The sequence below is a fragment of the Oratosquilla oratoria genome, chromosome 5, assembly GCF_046742065.1.
Source record: "Oratosquilla oratoria isolate Oo_2021 chromosome 5, ASM4674206v1, whole genome shotgun sequence".
NCBI classification, from domain to species: domain Eukaryota; kingdom Metazoa; phylum Arthropoda; class Malacostraca; order Stomatopoda; family Squillidae; genus Oratosquilla; species Oratosquilla oratoria.
In genome coordinates, this window is record NC_134781.1 from 69,480,048 (window position 1) to 69,500,047 (window position 20,000).

The window sequence follows — 20,000 nt, forward strand, 5'->3', positions numbered from 1 at the left end:
TGCGTTATGTGCTGAGGGTTCATAGGATGGGCACAGAGACTGAAAAAAAAAGTCTGGAAACGGGCCAGTATGGCTTCCTCAGAAACGCTTTGCATTATTCGTCTGTTCCGTGAATTTCTTTTCCTCTCGTTACCTTTTCTTAGCACGTCTCAACACTTTGGTGTGCGCCTCTCTGTTTATGCCTTCTTTTATGCCCTCCAGCGTAGTCCCACATCTCAAGATCTCAGGCTCGACGAGAGCGTTCGGGTCTTGTGTCGATCTATGAGCTCGTTATAAGCTTCTGCGTATTCACCCTTCGACGTGATCCCCGGCAGGTCTGGGTGAAGGTGGGTCCTGACTGCGTTGAGTCGAAGAAAACGCAGCCTCAGCCTTCCTCAGGTTTTGGGGTGTGCAGTGAGTGGGAGGAAACTGCCCACGGTACGGTTTTGTCAGGCTTCAAATGACTAACTCAAGAGCTTGATCTCCCTCTCATCTTAAATAAGAAAAGATTTTCGTGAGAAACTGAATTATTATAGGGCTCTTTACTAGTCTCGTGTCTTAAGATTTTTGAACGCAGGGGTTTCTGTCAGCATTTTCAGTTACTCTGTTTGATTTTTTTAACATTACTATCTTTAACACGACCCTTATTCATGATACAGAGGATCTATACACAAATATGTATTTGTTGTTGTTGATAATGTGGCATTTTTCTGCACACAATTTTATTTTCTCATAATTCAAGAATTTTTGTAACAATAATAATAATAATAATAATAATAATAATAATAATGATAATGATAATGATAATGATAATAATAATAATAATAATAATGATAATAATAATAATAATAATAATAATAATGATAATAATGATAATAATAATAATGATAATAGTAATAATAAAAAAAAAATAATAATAATATTGATAATGCATTCGGACAACAGACTACACAGACATGCTATTCAGTTCAGAGGAAAACATCAGTTACGTTCAAGAATTCATTCGTTATGCCAACTGATAATCTAATTAGAAATTATCAAAGAAACAAAAACAAAATTAGTGTTTTTCAAGACTTGAAAAAAACACCGTTTTTGATATATCCTAAAGTTTGATTGCTTCTGTAAGGTTCAAACTGGCTTGAAGCTCATCAAAACATTCAAAACGGCATCTCTATTTTAAAATTAAAACTATTTATGCCTTAACATGGATACTTTATGAAAAATAAAGCGGCCATTTTGAAACGGGCAGCCATTTTGAAACCGGCAGCCATTTTGACTCGTGCCAGAGTACCAGCAAGCCGTCTTCTTTTTTTTTTCTCTCTCTAAGAGGACCAACAGAGCAGTTCTAGATTTGTGATTCAATTTCAGCATATAATTCCCACGAGACTCGATCTCAACGTAGCCAGCTCCTGCGCTGTTACATGAAACAAGAATCGCAAGATTGCTACTCCAGAATATCACGAAACAAAGGCACTCTATTCTTATCTGAAAAGAGAATGGGTAGTGAAGAATTTTAGCAGAAGCGACAATCTATTTTCCCGTCGAATGAATTAATAATTTTATTACGTAGAAAAGAATCTGGAAGAGAAATTGGTACAAACGTAGTAAAACACACACACACACACACACACACACACACACACACACACACACACACACACACACACACACACACACACACACACACACACACACACACATTTTTCCAATATCATGGATGAAATTTTGTATTCTGACCGTCATTTCTGAATAATCAAAGCTTCGGCCAAAGATTACAATTACAAATATCCAGATTCTGGTCACGGGTAGAGTCGGCTAACGACACGCATGCGCAGGACAAAGCGCAGAGGAGCACTGCATGCAAATCAGTGTCACTGTATCCTTTAAAGAAAAGAAAATAAAGTAAATAAATAGATAATAAGATAAATAGATAAATAGATAAAAAGATAAATAGATAAATAGATATGTAAATAAGTTCATAGATTAAAATAAGTAAATAAAAGTAAAAAATATAACAAAATAAAATAGAATTGCATGGCATCAGCCAAAGTAAACAAAAGCAAAGTCGCAAGATTAGCTGAAAGGTTTAATCAAAGTAACCTTCATATTACGGCCAGAGCTGGGCGCGTTACCGCCGGACATATAGTGCGTTAGTAACGCAGTAACGCTAGCGCCTATTCCTGGCAATCTTATGTTTTAGAATAGGGGATATTAATGTTGTAGTTCAGATGATATTTTATCGAGAATATTCGTAAGAAGTAAATACTTCTCCATTTTTTTTGTCATCAAAATCAGTCTAAAAGAAAATTAAAATCGGTAACGCATTGACCTAAATGCACCCAGATTTTTCGGTAACGCATTGACGGTAACGCACCTAGCTCTACTGTTAGTTTTTTTCTATTATTAAGGAGAAGATTTCCTTTGTCTAAATAAAATCATCTTTGGGCAGTTATCATAAACGGACGTACAACAATAGTAAGTCAGAATAATCATGGGTGCATCATAATATAATGTTCCATGATTGTGTAATGTAACCAAATAACTGATGATTGATTGGTTGTATATACTATTTAAAAGGTATGTGCGGTCACCAGAATGGATTCCTTAAACAGCAGGAATTTACTTTCCGAGGTCACGGTAATTTTACACAATGACAGGAAAGTTTGCATGTGGAACAGACAGGCGAGAGAGATAAAGCCTGTGTCGTTGTGCTTCTCTCTTACTTAGACGACATAGGGGACGCAGCACAGCATAGGCAGACTTCCTGTCGCTGTCCTGAAGTATAGTTTGAACTTCTCGCTCACTTGAAATGCATGTACTAACTCTGCATTTCGAGTGAGATAGAAGTTCAAACTGTACTTCGATTGAACAACAGGAAGTCTGCCTTTGCCTTTGCTCTGTGCTGCGTCGACTGTGTCGCCTGTGTTCCCTGCGCCTCAGCTTAAGCGAAAAGTAGTGGTAGTTAATGGATGTATTACGATACAATTCAATGTTGAAGTGATCTTCTCCAGAAGACCAAAATAACATCAATTCATAAATATGGGATAAGTGACGGAAGGTAGATTGAGTGCCCCTCCCTCCTATATAATCATCAAAGATCCTAAATATACCATAACATCATATGTCGGGGATCCTTCAGAACTAAATATTTCTTAAGGTCATCTTGTATAAAATCATCGAATATCCTCAATTTAATGCAAATAGTTTATTTAATGGACTGATTGCCTGATTGCTCATGGAAATTTAGTGTCCTAATATGGAGCATCAAATGTGTATCCTGAAGGGATACAATTAGATAGGATGTCGTAAACTAATGTCAGGATTATTTACGCAAACGTGCATAATAGGGGGCAAAATCTAAACAAAGGTCTGCCCCATATCAAACTATTATCATCATCATCATCATCATCATCATCATCATCATCATCATTTGCATTACCTCTATTATTATTATTACTATTATTGTTGTTATTACTATTATTATCATTACTTTTATTATTATTGTTACTATTATTATCATTATCGTTATTATCGTTATCATTATTACTATCATTATAGCTATTATAATTATCAATTATTATTCTAATTATTATCAATTATTATTATTATCATTATCATTATTATTATCATTATTATCATTATTATTATTATTACTATCATTATTTTTTGTAACGGGGCGTGGTCAGCATCATGTCCTTTCAGCACACAAAAAACAAACAAATAAATAGAAAATAAACAAATGAATAAATTAGTAAATATATGAACGAGACACTGGTCTGATAACACCTGTAAAGGATACCAGTCTCAACATTTCGTTCTAATCTTAGAAGTCTGTGAAAGTGCCGAAGTGAAAATGAGACTCTGATACAGCCTTTTGTAGCTCAGCACACTTAGTTGACCGAATGGATGGCGGTAGTGGATGCTCAGGGTGGTAAGTAGGTTAGGAACCTTTGCCAGAAGGACTTGAGGGCTTTATACTGTTTTTCTTTTTCTTTTTTAACAGTTATTCCTTACTTCTTGGACTTTAGAATAGTTCCAGTGGAATTATAATAACTAATACAGTACATACACATACATACATATATATATATATATACATATATTATATATATATAATATATATATATATTTGTATGTATATATGAAGTTGAGACCGTATTATTTTACGTCTTACTCTCACTAGGAGATTCGAACCGCCTAGTTCTGGATGTAGTCTCTCCTTCAAACGCTGTCATCCTATCTCATTCGTCCAGGTAACTTAGCATCATAAGATAGTTCCTCAACGAGACGCAAATGAACAGCACTCCCTATACGATGCTTCAACCCACCCACGGCCGAATGTACCCCTGAAGTAAATAAATTAGTCTTGTTTTAGCCAAAACGTTGCACCTTAGGATCAACACAGATCCAAAATGATGAAGCCTAAAATCAGTCGAGAGTTGATTGAGATAAAAACACTGGAATCATATGAACAAAACCTTCACATTTCATAATAATTTGCTCAAAATGGATGAGTTTGTGTATAAATATAAACAGTGTGACTAGAAGACAACAGCGTTACCACTGGCTACGCACTGAATGGTAATGACAAAAGGGGTCGACGCCAGACAACTTCTCGTTGCATAACAAGGCCAGGTGCAGGAAATGAATGAACATTTAGATAAGTAGATCAATGAGTAAAAAGATAGGTAAATGAACGAATAAATGAATATATCAATGAGTGAATCATTTAATCGATAAATTCATAAGTACATAAATGAAAAGATAGCTTAATACGAGTACAAATTAGTAAATAGATACATGAATAAACACATAGATAACTAACTAAATAAATGAATAAATATATAAATAGATAAATAGACACGCTCTAAATAAATAAATCATCCTATTAATAAATTGATATGTGAATAAATCAATTACATGCAAATACTATTATACTGTAATGTGTGTGAAGTGTGTTGCCAGTTGTGCAACATGGAAATTTTGAATACTACATTACACACACACACACACACACACACACACACACACACACACACACACACACACACACACACACACACACACACACACACACACACACACACACACACACACACACACACACACATATATATATATATATATATATATGTATATACATAGATATATAAAATGTGCATATGTATATATATACAAATGTAGACACACACACAGATACACACACACACACATATAATATATATATAATATATATAATATATATATATATATATATATATATATATATATATATTAGTAAAGGAGGGGAGCAGGTTCTCAGTAATACACGTGAAGTTAAAAACGACAGCATTACTGTAGTTGCTCAGTTTTTTCTTCGTATTCTCGATTTTCCTGATTAGAGATTTTCCATTAACCGGGTGGATTGAAACTAGGTCTCTATATTCTTCCATTTATTCTATTTGAAATCAACGTTTCGTCTTGAAAAAGACATTATCAAGATATGTTGATATCTTGATCATGTCTTTTTCAAGACGAAACGTTGATTTCAAATAGAACAAATGGAAGAATATAGAGACCTAGTTTCAATCCACCCGGTTAATGGAAAATCTCTAATCAGGAAAATCGAGAATACAAAGAAAAAACTGAACAACTATATATATATATATATATATATATATATATATATATATATATATATATATATATATATATTGTAAAGGACCAATTGGGTCATTTAGTTCTGAAACTAGGTGCGGACCACCACTGCCTGCTTCAGAACTCTCGGTTCGTGTATAGACTCGTAGGACAAGTAAAAAAAACACAGGATTGCACTGGAAGTTTATAATTCTGGTCCTTCCACAATGCAATATCAAATCAATTTCAGGAAAAGGGGAAAAACAACACCAACTGTTTCACCTTAGGTCAGCTCGGTCGTAGCTCGCTCGAATTGACTCCACAGTAAACACTTAAATTACTCGTAGAAAGCTTCGGTATAAGATCAGGGTTTTGGAGCTGAGCGATGACGACTCTGGCAGAGCGGAAGGCGAAGTTGGAGACAAACGACGTCCAGTCGATGTATCACGCCAGTTTTAGAGTGGAGAGAGGGGAGGGGGAATAGTGGACTAGGTGCAGTCACCAAGTTCTCTATGATAAAACCATGTCTGTCCGGGACGCACGTAACCTCGGTCGTCATACGTGGCAGCTCGTTTCGAGTAAGACTTCGAAGCGCACTCGAATTGTGCGTAATTTAAGAGAGCTGGTTGTTTAGAAGATTAAGTTCTTACACAACTCCCCTCTTAAAGAGTATTCCTTTGGAAGACTAAGTGGGGAAACGCCACTTGAAATTGAGAAGAAAAGTTTATGCTCGACTAAGCAGGTCAGCCCCAATATTGTCAACTCCGGCCACATGTACGATCCTGTACTTGTAAGCTTGCAGACTCAGAGCCCATCGTAACAGTCTGTCATTCTTACCCTTGAACGTGTGAAGGTAGGTGAGGGTTTGTGATCGACTTCGAGAACAAGTTCTCGCCCTCGTGAGATAATAATCAAACCTTTGGATCCCAAACACAACCGCCAAACATTCTCGTTCAATAGTGGAATACCTGCTCTCTCGGTCGAGAAGTTTCCGGCTGGCGAAGGCAACTGGGTGGGGGTAGTCAAGATGGTATTGTAGTAGGACGGCGCCGAGACCATGATTAGAAGCGTCCGTACGGAGGACGAACGTTAGACTAGTGTCGGAGTCTGAGGACAGGGTTAGAAGATAATACAAGCTTAAGGTGATTAAACAGGGACTGGAGCTCTTCCGTCCATGGTAGAGGTTCTCTGACGGTCTTCCTAAGCAGATTAGATAGAGGCCTAGTGTAGTCAGCGGCCTGGGGGATAAACATCTTGTAGAAACCTACCATACCCAAGAATGAGCGTAGAAGCTTTTTGGTGGAAGGGGGTGGTACGCGACACAGAGCTTCCGCCTTGTCTGGTTGAAGCTGTAGACAATCCCCACCCAATATGAAGCCAAGATACTGGATGGCTGGGAATCCAAAACGACACTTTGAAATCTTCAGAGTGAGGTGATGGCTCCTGATCCTGTCCAAAACAGCCCTAAGTGCCGTACAGTGTTGAGACCAATCTGAAGAATAAACAAATATGTTATCAAAATAGAAAGAGACATTAGGTAAGCCGGCAAGGATGATACGCATTAGGCGGATGTACGTTGCGCATGCAGTGGCAAGACCAAATGGTAAGCGACAGAATTCCATGAGGCCGAGATGAGTTGGGAAAGCGGTCAGGGGTTTGGCTCTTTCAGAAAGAGGCACTTGGTAATAGGCCTTGCACAAGTCAGTTCAGAGAAGTATTTCGAGCCGGAAAACTTGTACAAATCCTCTTCAATGTTACATACAGGTTCGGCGTGGAAGACAGTTACAGCGTTCAGCTGGCGATAGTCTATCGCCATGCGATACGAGCCACCAGACTTTCGAACCATTACGACTGGTGAACAATGTGGTAACGACGATCTCTGGATGATACCTTGTTGGAACAGGCGCTCTACCTCTGATTCAAAGTGTGGTTTAAGGTGGACAGGCACAGGGTAGACCTTCACATGAATCCTATCGGTAGTGGTAAGGATTATATCATGTTCGACAGTCAAGGTACAACCTGGATTATCCGAGAAAACTTCTTTGTATTCACTTACCAATTCTTCCAAGGAAGTCTGTTGATACCCCTCCAATTTAGGGTTAACGTTTGGCCTCGAATCTGTTTCGTCGGTTTGACCATCAGAGGTCATGGGTAGTCGGGAATCTTCTGGTTCACCAAGGCAGATCTCTTTGTGTAAAGGGCTATCATCTATAGTGGAGGGTTCATCCAAAAGCTCGGCAAATGCAACTGAAGGACGTCGATAATACTTTTTTAGCAAGTTGGCGTGGTACAACTTGGGGCCTGTGGGGCTATCAATGACATAGTCCACCTTACCTCTCTTTTCCAGTACTTCGTAGGGGCCCTTCCAGGCGACCAGAAGTTTACTTTTATCGCTGGGTAACAAAATTAGTACTTCATCACCGGGTTGAAATTTGCGATCTTGGGACCTGACGTCGAAATCAGCTTTGTATCGGGCAGTACTAACGTCGGCGTTTTGGGCAGCAATCTTAGCCGATTCTGCCAGTTTGTCTTGGAGTTCGATGACGTAGCTGAAGGTGGAGCGGTCGTCATCCTTAATGCTGCGGTCCTCCCACAAGTCCCGAAGTACCGAGAGGGGCCCTCTTACAGTTCTTCCATACAGAAGTTCAAAAGCAGAAAATCCGGTCCGATCTCTGGGGGTCTCTCTGAGGGCAAACAAAGTAGGGACAAGATACCGATGCCAATCTCGGGGTTTTTCAGTACACATTTTGCGTAGTGCAGCTTTCAAGGGACCGTGGAGTCTCTCGACGCGGCCGTTCCCACTCGGATGGAAAGGCGTGGTAAATGATGGCTTGACACCCAGGAGCTTATGCAATTCTGCCATTAGTTGTGAAGTAAACTGTGTTCCCTGGTCAGACAATATTTCTCGGGGAATGCCAACTCTGGAGAAGATGGTGAGGAGTGCTTCGGCTACAGAGATGGAATCGACCTCCTTCAATGGAACTGCCTCTGGGAAGCCCGTGGCGAAGTCAGTGAGGGTGAGAATGTAACGATGTCCCTCTGCAGAAGGTGGGGATAGTGGACCGACCAAGTCAATGGCTACCCTGGAGAAAGGTTCAGTAACAATAGGTAGAGGGTGTAGAGGTACAGGTCTGACTCTGCCCTTACTCAACATTCGTTGGCAGATGTCACACGAGCGGCAGAAATCACGAATATCTACCGCCATCCCAGGCCAGAAAAACTTGTCTGTTATCTTCATAGCAGTTTTTCTTTGAGAAAAGTGTCCCGCTAATGGATTTTCATAGCCAACAGACAAAATGATAGGTCGGCACTCTTTCGGGACAACAAGGGCGAGTTTACCCACCTTTTCAATATGCGTAGATAATACGCATTTTCGGTACAGCAAACCATCTATCTTGAGATACTGGAAAGAGGAATAATCCTTCGTCTGATCCATCTCCTCAGATTTTGTTTTATCCCACAATCCAGCAAGAGTGGGACAGGATTCCTGTAGACTACAGAACTCTTCAGGGGTAACGGACAGGGGTTGAAGGGCAGGCATCTGAAGAGGATGAACTCTCTTCATCTTGGACCTGCGAGTCTCGACAGCGTTGATCTGGAAAGTGGACTCTTGAGTTAATGTAGGAGGTGGGACCGTCTTCGTGATAGGGGCAGCGGCGGCAATGGATGTTTGCATGCCTGTAGGAAGAGTTGAATGTGTAGTAGTGTCTAAAGAGCTAGCATGGGGTTTGAAAGGAAAGGGGTCAGGTTTACTAGGATCCCGTGCCCCAGGAACGTTGCCGATCAAGACGCTTGCGCACTTCATAGGGGCTCTGACTGCGTCAACCCATCCCTCGTAGTATGGACAGCGTATATAGCAGCGGACAACAGGAAACTCGTTAACTCGTCCCAAAAAGTCTGCTACAGATACCTTTGGGCACAGGGACACATCTGCGTCTGGGACAGCTTCTTCGGAGACCAGGACATAGTTGCACCCAGTGTCCCTGACTATGGTAGAAGTCCAAGAGCCATTGATAGTTCCTGCAACGGTGAAACATGGGGTGGTCCTGTTACTCATGCAAAATCCTACCTTGAATTGAGATTGGGCTTCTTTGTCTTTGAATGCACGGGAATTCTTTGGACAACGAGATCGATGATGTCCTTCTTCACCGCAGTTGAAACACCTCGTGGGCGTACGGAAGGCACCGCCTTTTGTATCTTGATGGGTTGAGCCATGGCTAGGGGGAGGTAAAGATTCGACCACATTAGTTTTCCTACGAGGAAAAGAAGTCTTACCGGAAGCATAGTTAGTATTCGGCTTTGGATTGGCCTTATGGGCGGAGGTCCAATCATCCGCCTTTACCACCGCCGATTCTAGGGAAGTTACACTCTGTTCCTTGATGAAGAGGCGTATATCTGGAATTAGAGAAGCAAGGAACTGATCTAAGACAACAAATTGTCTTAGAGCTTCGAATGTCTGGGGGACCTTGCACGCCTCCAGCCAGTTGTCGAATAGCTGTCGTAGACGGATAGCAAATTGTCGGTAATTTTCCCCGACGCGAATCTTGTCGTTCCTGAAGTCCAATCTATAGCGTTCGGGAGTCTTGTCAAATCCTGTGAGCAATGCCTGCTTAAGGAGGGAAAAATTGCTTATCGTTGCCAAATCAAACGTAGAATACAATTCAGCAGCCTTACCCGTTAATGTGCTGCCCAACCTGGCGGCTAGCGAATCTTCCTCAACTTGGAGCAGGTTTGCCACCCTTTCGAACCTGGAGAGGTACGAGGCTATGTCTTCTCCTTCTTGGTACGTGGGGAGGTCGGGCCGCTTGACGAAGATGTCCTAGCTAGAAGGCTGGTTACGGGAGTCGGGTGCAAGTTTGGCAAGCTCAATTTCCTTTTCATGTCGTAATTTAGCCATCTTTTCTTCGTGTTCTCGCTGTTCCCTCTTTTCTTTCTCTTCGTGTTCTCGCTGTTCCCTCTTTTCTTTCTCTTCGTGTTCCCGCTGTTCCCTCTTTTCTTTCTCTTCGTGTTCTCGCTGTTCCCTCTTTTCTTTCTCTTTGTGTTCTCGCTGTTCCCTCTTTTCTTTCTCTTCGTGTTCTCGCTGTTCCCTCTTTTCTTTCTCTTCGTGTTCTCGCTGTTCCCTCTTTTCTTTCTCTTCGTGTTCCCGCTGTTCCCTCTTTTCTTTCTCTTCGTGTTCCCGCTGTTCCCTCTTTTCTTTCTCTTCGTGTTCCCGCTGTTCCCTCTTTTCTTTCTCTTCGTGTTCTCGCTGTTCCCTCTTTTCTTTCTCTTCGTGTTCTCGCTGTTCCCTTTCGTGTTCTCGCTGTTCCTTATCCCATTCTCGCTCGCGTTCTTTGGTTCTTTCATCCCTTTCAAATGCCTGTTGATTTAAAACAAAGCGGCCAACATCGTCACCCTTTAAACCGATGGATTCGGCCTGGGCCTTGAGTTCTTCGATAGAAGTAAACTTAGACATTCTTGGGAGTATGGCTACGATTAACAAAATACTAAGACAATAAATAAATAAACAGCACAAATTAAGGTCAAGTACAGAGGAAAAGTTGTGTAACTAAAGTTAACGAAAAATATAGATACACCAAAATTTCAATACGGAACAAACTATGGTCGTCCAGCTGACGAAAGGACTAGTTGTCCTAAACAACACCCTACTGACTAAACAAAAAATGCCGTAGTAACCGGAGCTTTTTGCTTCCGTTGCTACAGTACTACGTAGTCTGACCAAGTGGGGGGGGGGGTACCGCACCTAACCCACGGTTACACGACCACAGTCGAACGAAGTGCCGAGGTGCCTAGAATCACTCTGAAAGACAAACAACTTAAATGGGCAGTTTGCACGCTCAAAGTGCCACAACCGTAGTCGAGAAAAATGCCAAGATGGCAGAAACCACTCAAAACGACAATTTAAAAGGACAATTTGCACGCTCAAGGTGCCTCGACCACAGCCGAGCAAGTGTCAAGACGACAGAAATCACTCAAAACAAATTCAAATGAACGGTTTACACGCTCAAGGTGCAAACAGACAAATCACCAACCTTACGAGTCGTTACGAGTCTACAGTCCTGGAATGGTCGCCACATGTAAAGGACCAATTAGGTCCTTTAGTTCTGAAACTAGGTGCGGACCACCACTGCCTGCTTGAGAACTCTCGGTTCGTGTATAGACTCGTAGGACAAGTAAAAAAAACACAGGATTGCACTGGAAATTTATAATTCTGGTCCTTCCACAATGCAATATCAAATCAATTTCAGGAAAAAGGGTAAAACAACACCAATTGTTTCACCTTAGGTCAGTTCGGTCGTAGCTCACTCGAATTGACTCCACAGTAAACACTTAAATTACTCATAGAAAGCTTCGGTAGAAGATCAGGGTTTTGGAGCTGAGTGATGACGACTCTGGCAGAGCGGAAGGCAAAGTTGGAGACAAACGACGTCCAGTCGATGTATCACGCCAGTTTTAGAGTGGAGAGAGGGGAGGGGGAATAGTGGACTAGGTGCAGTCACCAAGTTCTCTCTAATAAAACTATGTCTATCCGGGACACACGTAACCTCGGTCGTCATACGTGGCAGCTCGTTTCGAGTAAGACTTCGAAGCGCACTCGAATTGTGCGTAATTTATGAGGGCTGGTTGTTTAGAAGATTAAGTGGCGATTTTCCCTTACATATATATATATATATATATATATATATATATATATATATATATATATATTATATATATATATATATATATACATATATATATATAATGTATGTATGTATAAATATATGTATGCAAAATAACCACAGGAGAAGAGATACTTGTAGATAATAAGTACTTTCGTATAGTACCTTCTCAGACTAAAGATGCAATATACGAAAGTACTTGCTGTCTACAAATTTCTCTTCTACTGTGATTATTTTGAATTTCCGTATCACGGTGATGTGATTGCTTTCATATATATATATATACACACACACATATATATATATATATATATATATATATATATATATATATTTATAGATATATATTAGAAAGAGAAATGGGTGGGGAAGGGCAAACGAAGATGTGTTGGGAATAGAGTTTATTGCCCTAACGTTGCGACCAACTTGGTCTTCTTCAGAGGACTTGCTGCTATACAATCAGATCACAAGTCTTATACTCGTAGCGAGAGGGAACCCGCCAAGCTATGAGTGGATGTGTCAGGTTTTCCCTTTGGCTACCGATTTAATTACCAAGACACTTGCTGCTTTTGAGAGGCATTTAAATCCGTCTCTGTCATTGTTGTTTTTCCTGGTGGCGATATGTGCAGCTTCCACATTTTTTCTCGTCCTCTTTTCAAGTCCCTCGTGTAGAATTTCCACGCGGCTCCAGTCAGGTAGGTGTCCGCATTAGTCTAGGTGATGAACCAGGGAGTTAGATGTGGTGGCGATATGTGTAGTTTTTCTCATATTGGTCTTCTTCAGAGGACTTGCTGCTATACAATCAGATCGCAAGTCTTATACTCGTAGGGACAGGGAACCTGGCAAGCTATGAGGGTAAGCTACCGTTTTTAGACACATTGACACATAGAGGTTCTGAACAGGTAAATTTCTCAGTGTACAGGAAGCCCACCAATAGGGATGATTTTACCCACTATTTTTCAGCACATAGCAGACGTGTCAAAACTGGTGTTCTAATAGGTTTCTTTCTCTAAGCTTTTCGTATCTGCAGTAAAAGACTCCTAGAAGATAAACTGGCATACATCAAGAATACCTTTAAGAAACTGAAATACCACGGAGGTTTGATCACCAGAACAATGAGGAAAGCCAAGATGTACGATGGCTCAAAAGTCCAAGCCCCGGGAAAAGATAAGTTACAATTTATAACTGTCCCTAATTCTACGAACATCGGAGCTATTGATAATTTTTTGTTAAAAGGTGGAATAAATATAGCAAAAGTATCTTTCAATAAGATAGTAAAAATATTTAAAAAGCATGCCAATATTTGTAATAACGTCAGTGTCATTTACCGCATTCCATGCAGCGGCTGTCCCTCATTATACTTCGGCGAGTCAAGTCAAGGAATCAAGAAACGCTTGAGTGAGCACAAAAACGACCTCAGGATGCACAGAACATCTAACTCCCTGGTTCATCACCTAGACTAATGCGGAAACCTACCTGACTGGAGCCGCGTGGAAATTCTACACGAGGGACTTGAAGAGAAGACGAGAAAAAATGTGGAAGCTGCACATATCGCCACCAGGGAAAATAACAACGACAGAGACGGATTTAAATACCTCTCAAAAGCAGCAAGTGTCTTGGTAATTAAATCGGTAGCCAAAGGGAAAACCTGACACATCCACTCATAGCTTGCCGGGTTCCCTCTCGCTACAAGTAACACTTGTGATCTGATGGTATAGCAGCAAGTCCTCCGAAGAAGACCAAGTTGGTCGCAACGTTAGGGCAATAAACTCTATTCCCAACACATCTTCGTTTGCCCTTCCCTACCCATTTCTCTCTCATTTGTCTTAGATAATTTATATATATGTATATATATATCTATAAATATATATATATATATATATATATATATATATATATATATATATATATATATATATGCTGACACACACACACACACACACACACACACACACACACATACACACACACACACACACACACACACACACACACATATATATATATATATATGCATATGTATATATATATGCATATATATATATACATATATATACATTTACATATATATATATATATACACGCACACATACACTCACACATCACACACACACACACATACACACACACACACACACACACACATACACACACACACACATACACACACACACACACACACACACACACACACACACACACACACACATACACACAAACACATACAAACACACAAATACACACACACACACGCACACATACACACACACATACACACACACACACATACAAACACACACATACACACACACACACACACACACACACACACACACACACACACACACACACACACACACACACACACACACGAGGTCTTTTAAAAAATACGCGGACTGACGTCATAAAGTAAAATGTACTTTATTTAGAAGTTACAGATCTGGGTCCCCTTCAAAGTACCCTCCTCCCCAACGCACACACTTATCCCAACGGTGTTTCCACTTGTTGAAACAGTCCTGGTACTCTTCTTTTGTAATGTCTTTCAGCTCCTTCGTCGCATTTGCCTTAATCTCGGGAATCGTCTAAAATCTTCTTCCTTTCAAGGGTCTTTTGAGTTTGGGGAGCAAGAAAAAATTGCAAGGAGCGAGGTCAGGTGAGTAAGAAGGGGTGGGGGAGAACAGTGATTGAGTGTTTGGCCAAAAACTCACGAGGCCTGAGGGTTGAATGGGCTGGAGCGTTGTCGTGATGGAAAAACCAGTCGCCACTCCTCCACATCTCTGGCCTTTTTGCGACGGATGGCGTCCCTCAGACGTTTCAGAACTTCAGTGTAGTAAGTCTGGTTCACTGTAGAACCATAGCAAGTCGTTGCTCCTTCACGTCATTCATTTTGAAATCCGCCAAACGAAAAAATCGCACTTCACTAAAAACCGCGTAGCTAATACACAAATAAAGATATCTGCAATCGGGAAATGGGGTCATAATCAGCTGATCTGTGCAAACCTAGCGACACCAAGCGGATTCCCCTAGAACCAACTGGAGCCGTGCAATTCAGTCCACGTATTTGTTAACAGACCTCGTACACACACACACACACACACACACACACACACACACACACACACACACACACACACACACACACACACACACACACACACACACACACACACACACACACACACATATATATATATATATGTATATACATATATATATATATATATATATATATATATGTATATACATATATATATATATATATATATATATATATATATATATATATATCACAACTAACACCACAGTCGGACGAAAGAAAAAGTTGCGTAAGCGGAACTATATATTTCGATTGCTACCTGCAATCCTCTTCAGTAGTACAAAGTGGCAGGGAGGAGGCTATCTTAAGTAGCAACCTCTTACAAAAGAAAGGGAACATGAGAAGATAAAGAACATCACTGCCCCAACCCTAGTTGACCTGAGGCTGACACGAGGTCGGGTCAGGGGGAGGGGGAGGAAGCTTGTTGACAATATTTTTGGTGATGAATAGTCCTGAAATGATGTCTGGGGTCCATTGACCCTTGGAAATATTCATCGTGGGCAGATAATCAATTAATGTTGATTCCACCATTTTCCTTCTGAACCCACACCCTGATTTATAAATGAGATCAGATTTCTCCCAGTCCATCCGGTGATTAAATTTATTAACGTGTTTCAACACGTTAATAAATTTAATCACCGGATGGACTGGGAGAAATCTGATCTCATTTATAAATCAGGGTGTGGGTTCAGAAGGAAAATGGTGGAATCAACATTAATTGATTATCTGCCCACGATGAATATTTCCAAGGGTCAATGGACCCCAGACATCATTTCAGGACTATTCATCACCAAAAATATTGTCAACAAGCTTCCTCCCCCTCCCCCTGACCCGACCTCGTGTCAGCCTCAGGTCAACTAGGGTTGGGGCAGTGATGTTCTTTATCTTCTCATGTTCCCTTTCTTTTGTAAGAGGTTGCTACTTAAGATAGCCTCCTCCCTGCCACTTTGTACTACTGAAGAGGATTGCAGGTAACAATCGAAATATATAGTTCCGCTTACGCAACTTTTTCTTTCGTCCGACTGTGGTGTTAGTTGTGATTTACAAATGTGTTACTACATTTCTCACCTGTGATATATATGTATATATATATATGTATATATATATATGTATATATATATGTATATATATTTGTAAAGTAGACCACTTGGAAAAAAGAAATTGACAAAGCTGATCACTTTCGTATATTACATCCAATGCAAAAAGTACTTTTTCCACTGGATGTAATATACGTAAGTGCTCTGCATCGCTAGTTTCTTTTTTCCAAGTGGTCTACTTTGCACAAGTGAACACACGCACCCGTGTTCTTATTAGCATATATATATATATATATATATATATATATATATATATATATATATATATATATATATATAAATGCGTGTGTGTGTATGTGTGTGCGTGTTTATGTGTGCGCGCGTGTGTTTGTGTGCGCATGTGTGTGTGTGTGTGTGTGTGTGTGTGTGTGTGTGTGTGTGTGTGTGTGTGTGTGTGTGTGTGTGTGTGTGTGTGTGTGTGTGTGTGTGTGTGTGTGTGTGTGTGTGTGTGTGTGTGTGTGTGTGTGCCCTTTATGTGTGTGTGGGGGGGGGAAAGCAATGCGTAACAGACGACAACGTTTGCACTGATGGGACCTAGACAGAGACTGTGATGAAAACACTACACATAAAAGCGACAATTACTATTCAGTAAACAACCATTAATCCCTCCACTACACTGGCGCCCTTGACCTATTCTGTTTTCTTAGTTAGATACCAAACGACTCAATTTATGGCGACACATTTTACCAATTCTATGTTTGGCGCCAGGCCATTTTAGTCATCATGGGAGAACACATCGCAACAAAGGGGTTAAAGTCCCAGAGGTAGACGGGACCCTATGAGCGTAGGTCTATTCCTGTATATTGCAAACAGGGACATACACGTCGGATGTTCGGAGCACTTTGCTCATAGAACAATACCAATACGCTGTACAACACTAAAATTATTGCAAAGTCTGCATGGAGCTGAAACTCTGTTATAATTACATTATATTTCAGCAAGGCTTGTCCACTGTGCCAAGCCTGCGTTTACAATAATATGAGATGGAGAACACTACAGGTATTATAGTACATAAAAAATCAAATAAAGATAAAAAAGAGAGACGGACTGCAGTATACAATTAGATTGTTGGATTATTTCTGGATTATTTGTTGCTCATCGTACTGTACTGTACTGTGGACAGCTACGATCTCGGTACAGAAGAACCAGTGTTTAGAGTTTTTTTTTTTTTTTTTTTTTAAGCCGATGTTTGGGTCACTTCCCCGCCTGGCCAATGTTGTCGGGAATCAACGCAATAAGCACGCAGCGGGTACCGGGAATCGAACTCACAACCACCTGCTCATGACTTCGATCAATAGTATTGCGCAATATTCCGTATTGTTCAATGTTATTAACTGTACGGGGATGGTGTTGAAGAACGACACAATATATAGAAGACACCATATGTACAAGCCAGACAATTGTGCCTTTTGAAAACCCTCCCTACACCGTCAATAATATTGTACAATACGGAATATTGCGCAATATTATCAACCGTGTAGGATCCGCTTAAAAATAGTGTGTGCTTGTAGTATAAAGATATTGGACTGTGTGTGTGTGTGTGTGTGTGCGTGTGTGTGTGTGTGTGCGTGTTCTGAACAAATCACCAGGCGAGACCCACCGAGTGTAGAAATAGATACGTATGAGATCTTACCACTTTCTTTCCCCGCCCCGGGATTTGAACTCGGTATTCATACGTACAAAACCTGCACGGAACCACAGAACCATCATGGAATAATACTGGAACTAGAATATCTGTGGAAGGTGATACACAAACGTTATACAAATGTACAACATTGAACAGAGTTCGATACGAATAACTCACCTGTTCTACCCATAAGTTGGTTGTCATGATTTGGTTCTTCAGGTTCTGTAAAGAGGAAAAAAGTATAATGAGTTTTACTGTCTAACAATAATTTTCTAATCACAACTAACATAAAGGATCAAATTATATTGATCAAGTGATCAAGTCTTCTTGAAAATCTTAATTTACATATGATTCGATGACCTTGTAGCGTTGATTTTAATGAATTATGCCTTTGGTCCAACTCGCTGGTGGCAGGATTCGAACCTCCGCCGCAAGTAGTGGCGCTCTAACTCGATCGGTGAGCAATCAATAGCATATACATAAAATATGATTTTCCTTCGTTTTTTTTTTACAAAATCCTCATATGAAGAATTTACAACAAATTTCATAATTCAATATTTCAGTGACTTAACTGACAGTGCCACAAATCATAGACACTCATAATTATAAAATGACTGGAAACTAATCCCCACTCAAATAAAGAAAACTCATCACTTATGAGTTTTTGTTAGCCCTCGTTTCTACTGCCTTCCTTAAATCTCTCTTTCACCCCCTCTGTGACTTCATCTCTTCGGCGTGATATTGTCTTTAAAGTTTGAAGCGTTGGTTATTTTTGATGAAATAATACTCTCTCGCAAAATGCATAAAGATATTCCACAGAATATAACTTTCAGCATTTAGCATCGTGTCACCTTTACACAGATGTCATGGTATTGTTGTTTTCTCCTATTCAGTGAGTTTCCCACATCATACAGTTGGATTCAGAATTCATTACTTCTGAAAGTTTGCAGAAACCTCTTTGTACGTAACAATGATAACAGGATAGCAGAATTCAATCAAACAGAAGCCATAAAGGATGGAACTAGTACAGAACCACTGGAACAAACACGGCCACTCCCTTTGTTTATATCTTATTATGCTGCCATACAAAAGTCTGGGTGGAAATGTCACAAATGTTCACAAAAATTATGTTTTTTTTATTTAATGATTTTCTCATGCCCAACAACATATTACAATGGACTTATATGAACTAATATTTTTCTATCGATGACATTTTAGATTAATTAGTGGTACAGAATATGGCTAACTCGTAAGCTTTATTGAAACGGGGCTAGTTTAATAGCTGCTAGTAATAGCGACTTGTGAACTACCCCTCTACTTGTCCAGTGTCAACGGAAAGGCCCCTTTTACACTAGACAACTAATGACCGTCACTTGTGACGGTCACTAGTTGCCTAACATTATTTCAAATTGAGCCTCTCACACTACGTCATTGCGGTTGCCCGGTTGTGCAACGGTAAGTGACCGTCACTGGCAGTTGCCGTCACTTACCGTCTCTTTTTCTTGACCAGCAAAGCCAACAGGAGCACCTTCTCCATTGATGCCATTCTTTCGACTAATGAGATGATGAGAAAGGATTCCACAATTCGGTGACAGTCACTGGTTGCTTGCAGTTGCCCGAGATTTTCACACTAGGCAACTAGTGACCGCCACTAGTGATGGTCACTAGTTGCCTAGTATGACAGGGGCCAAAGTTAGTAAACTTGCCTCCAAACTACCCTAGTGTGAACACTTACTTGCCGGTAATTCACATACAGCAGCTAGCACTAGCGTATCAATGAGGCTTTATACACTATACCGCAAAGATATTTCAATCTCCTCATGCTATCGTCTTCAGGTACAAATGAACCAAGCCTTTTGAGGTGTAGCGTTTAGAAAGCAAGCGGTGGTTCTTCTAAGCCACTGCTAAGGTTTTGACTTTGATTA

At 40.3% G+C, this 20,000-nt stretch overlaps 1 protein-coding gene across 3 annotated transcripts in view; it reads right to left on the reverse strand.

Moving 5' to 3' along the window:
• The window catches only part of LOC143025531 (acetylcholine receptor subunit alpha-like), a 339,726-nt gene that overhangs the window by 90,682 nt on the left and 229,044 nt on the right, over nucleotides 1-20,000 (reverse strand). For all 3 annotated transcript variants that reach the window (XM_076185353.1, XM_076185354.1, XM_076185352.1), the window contains exon 2: nucleotides 18,253-18,297. In XM_076185353.1, coding sequence (XP_076041468.1) covers nucleotides 18,253-18,297 — 45 coding nt within the window. The remainder of the gene's footprint in view (nucleotides 1-18,252; nucleotides 18,298-20,000) is intronic.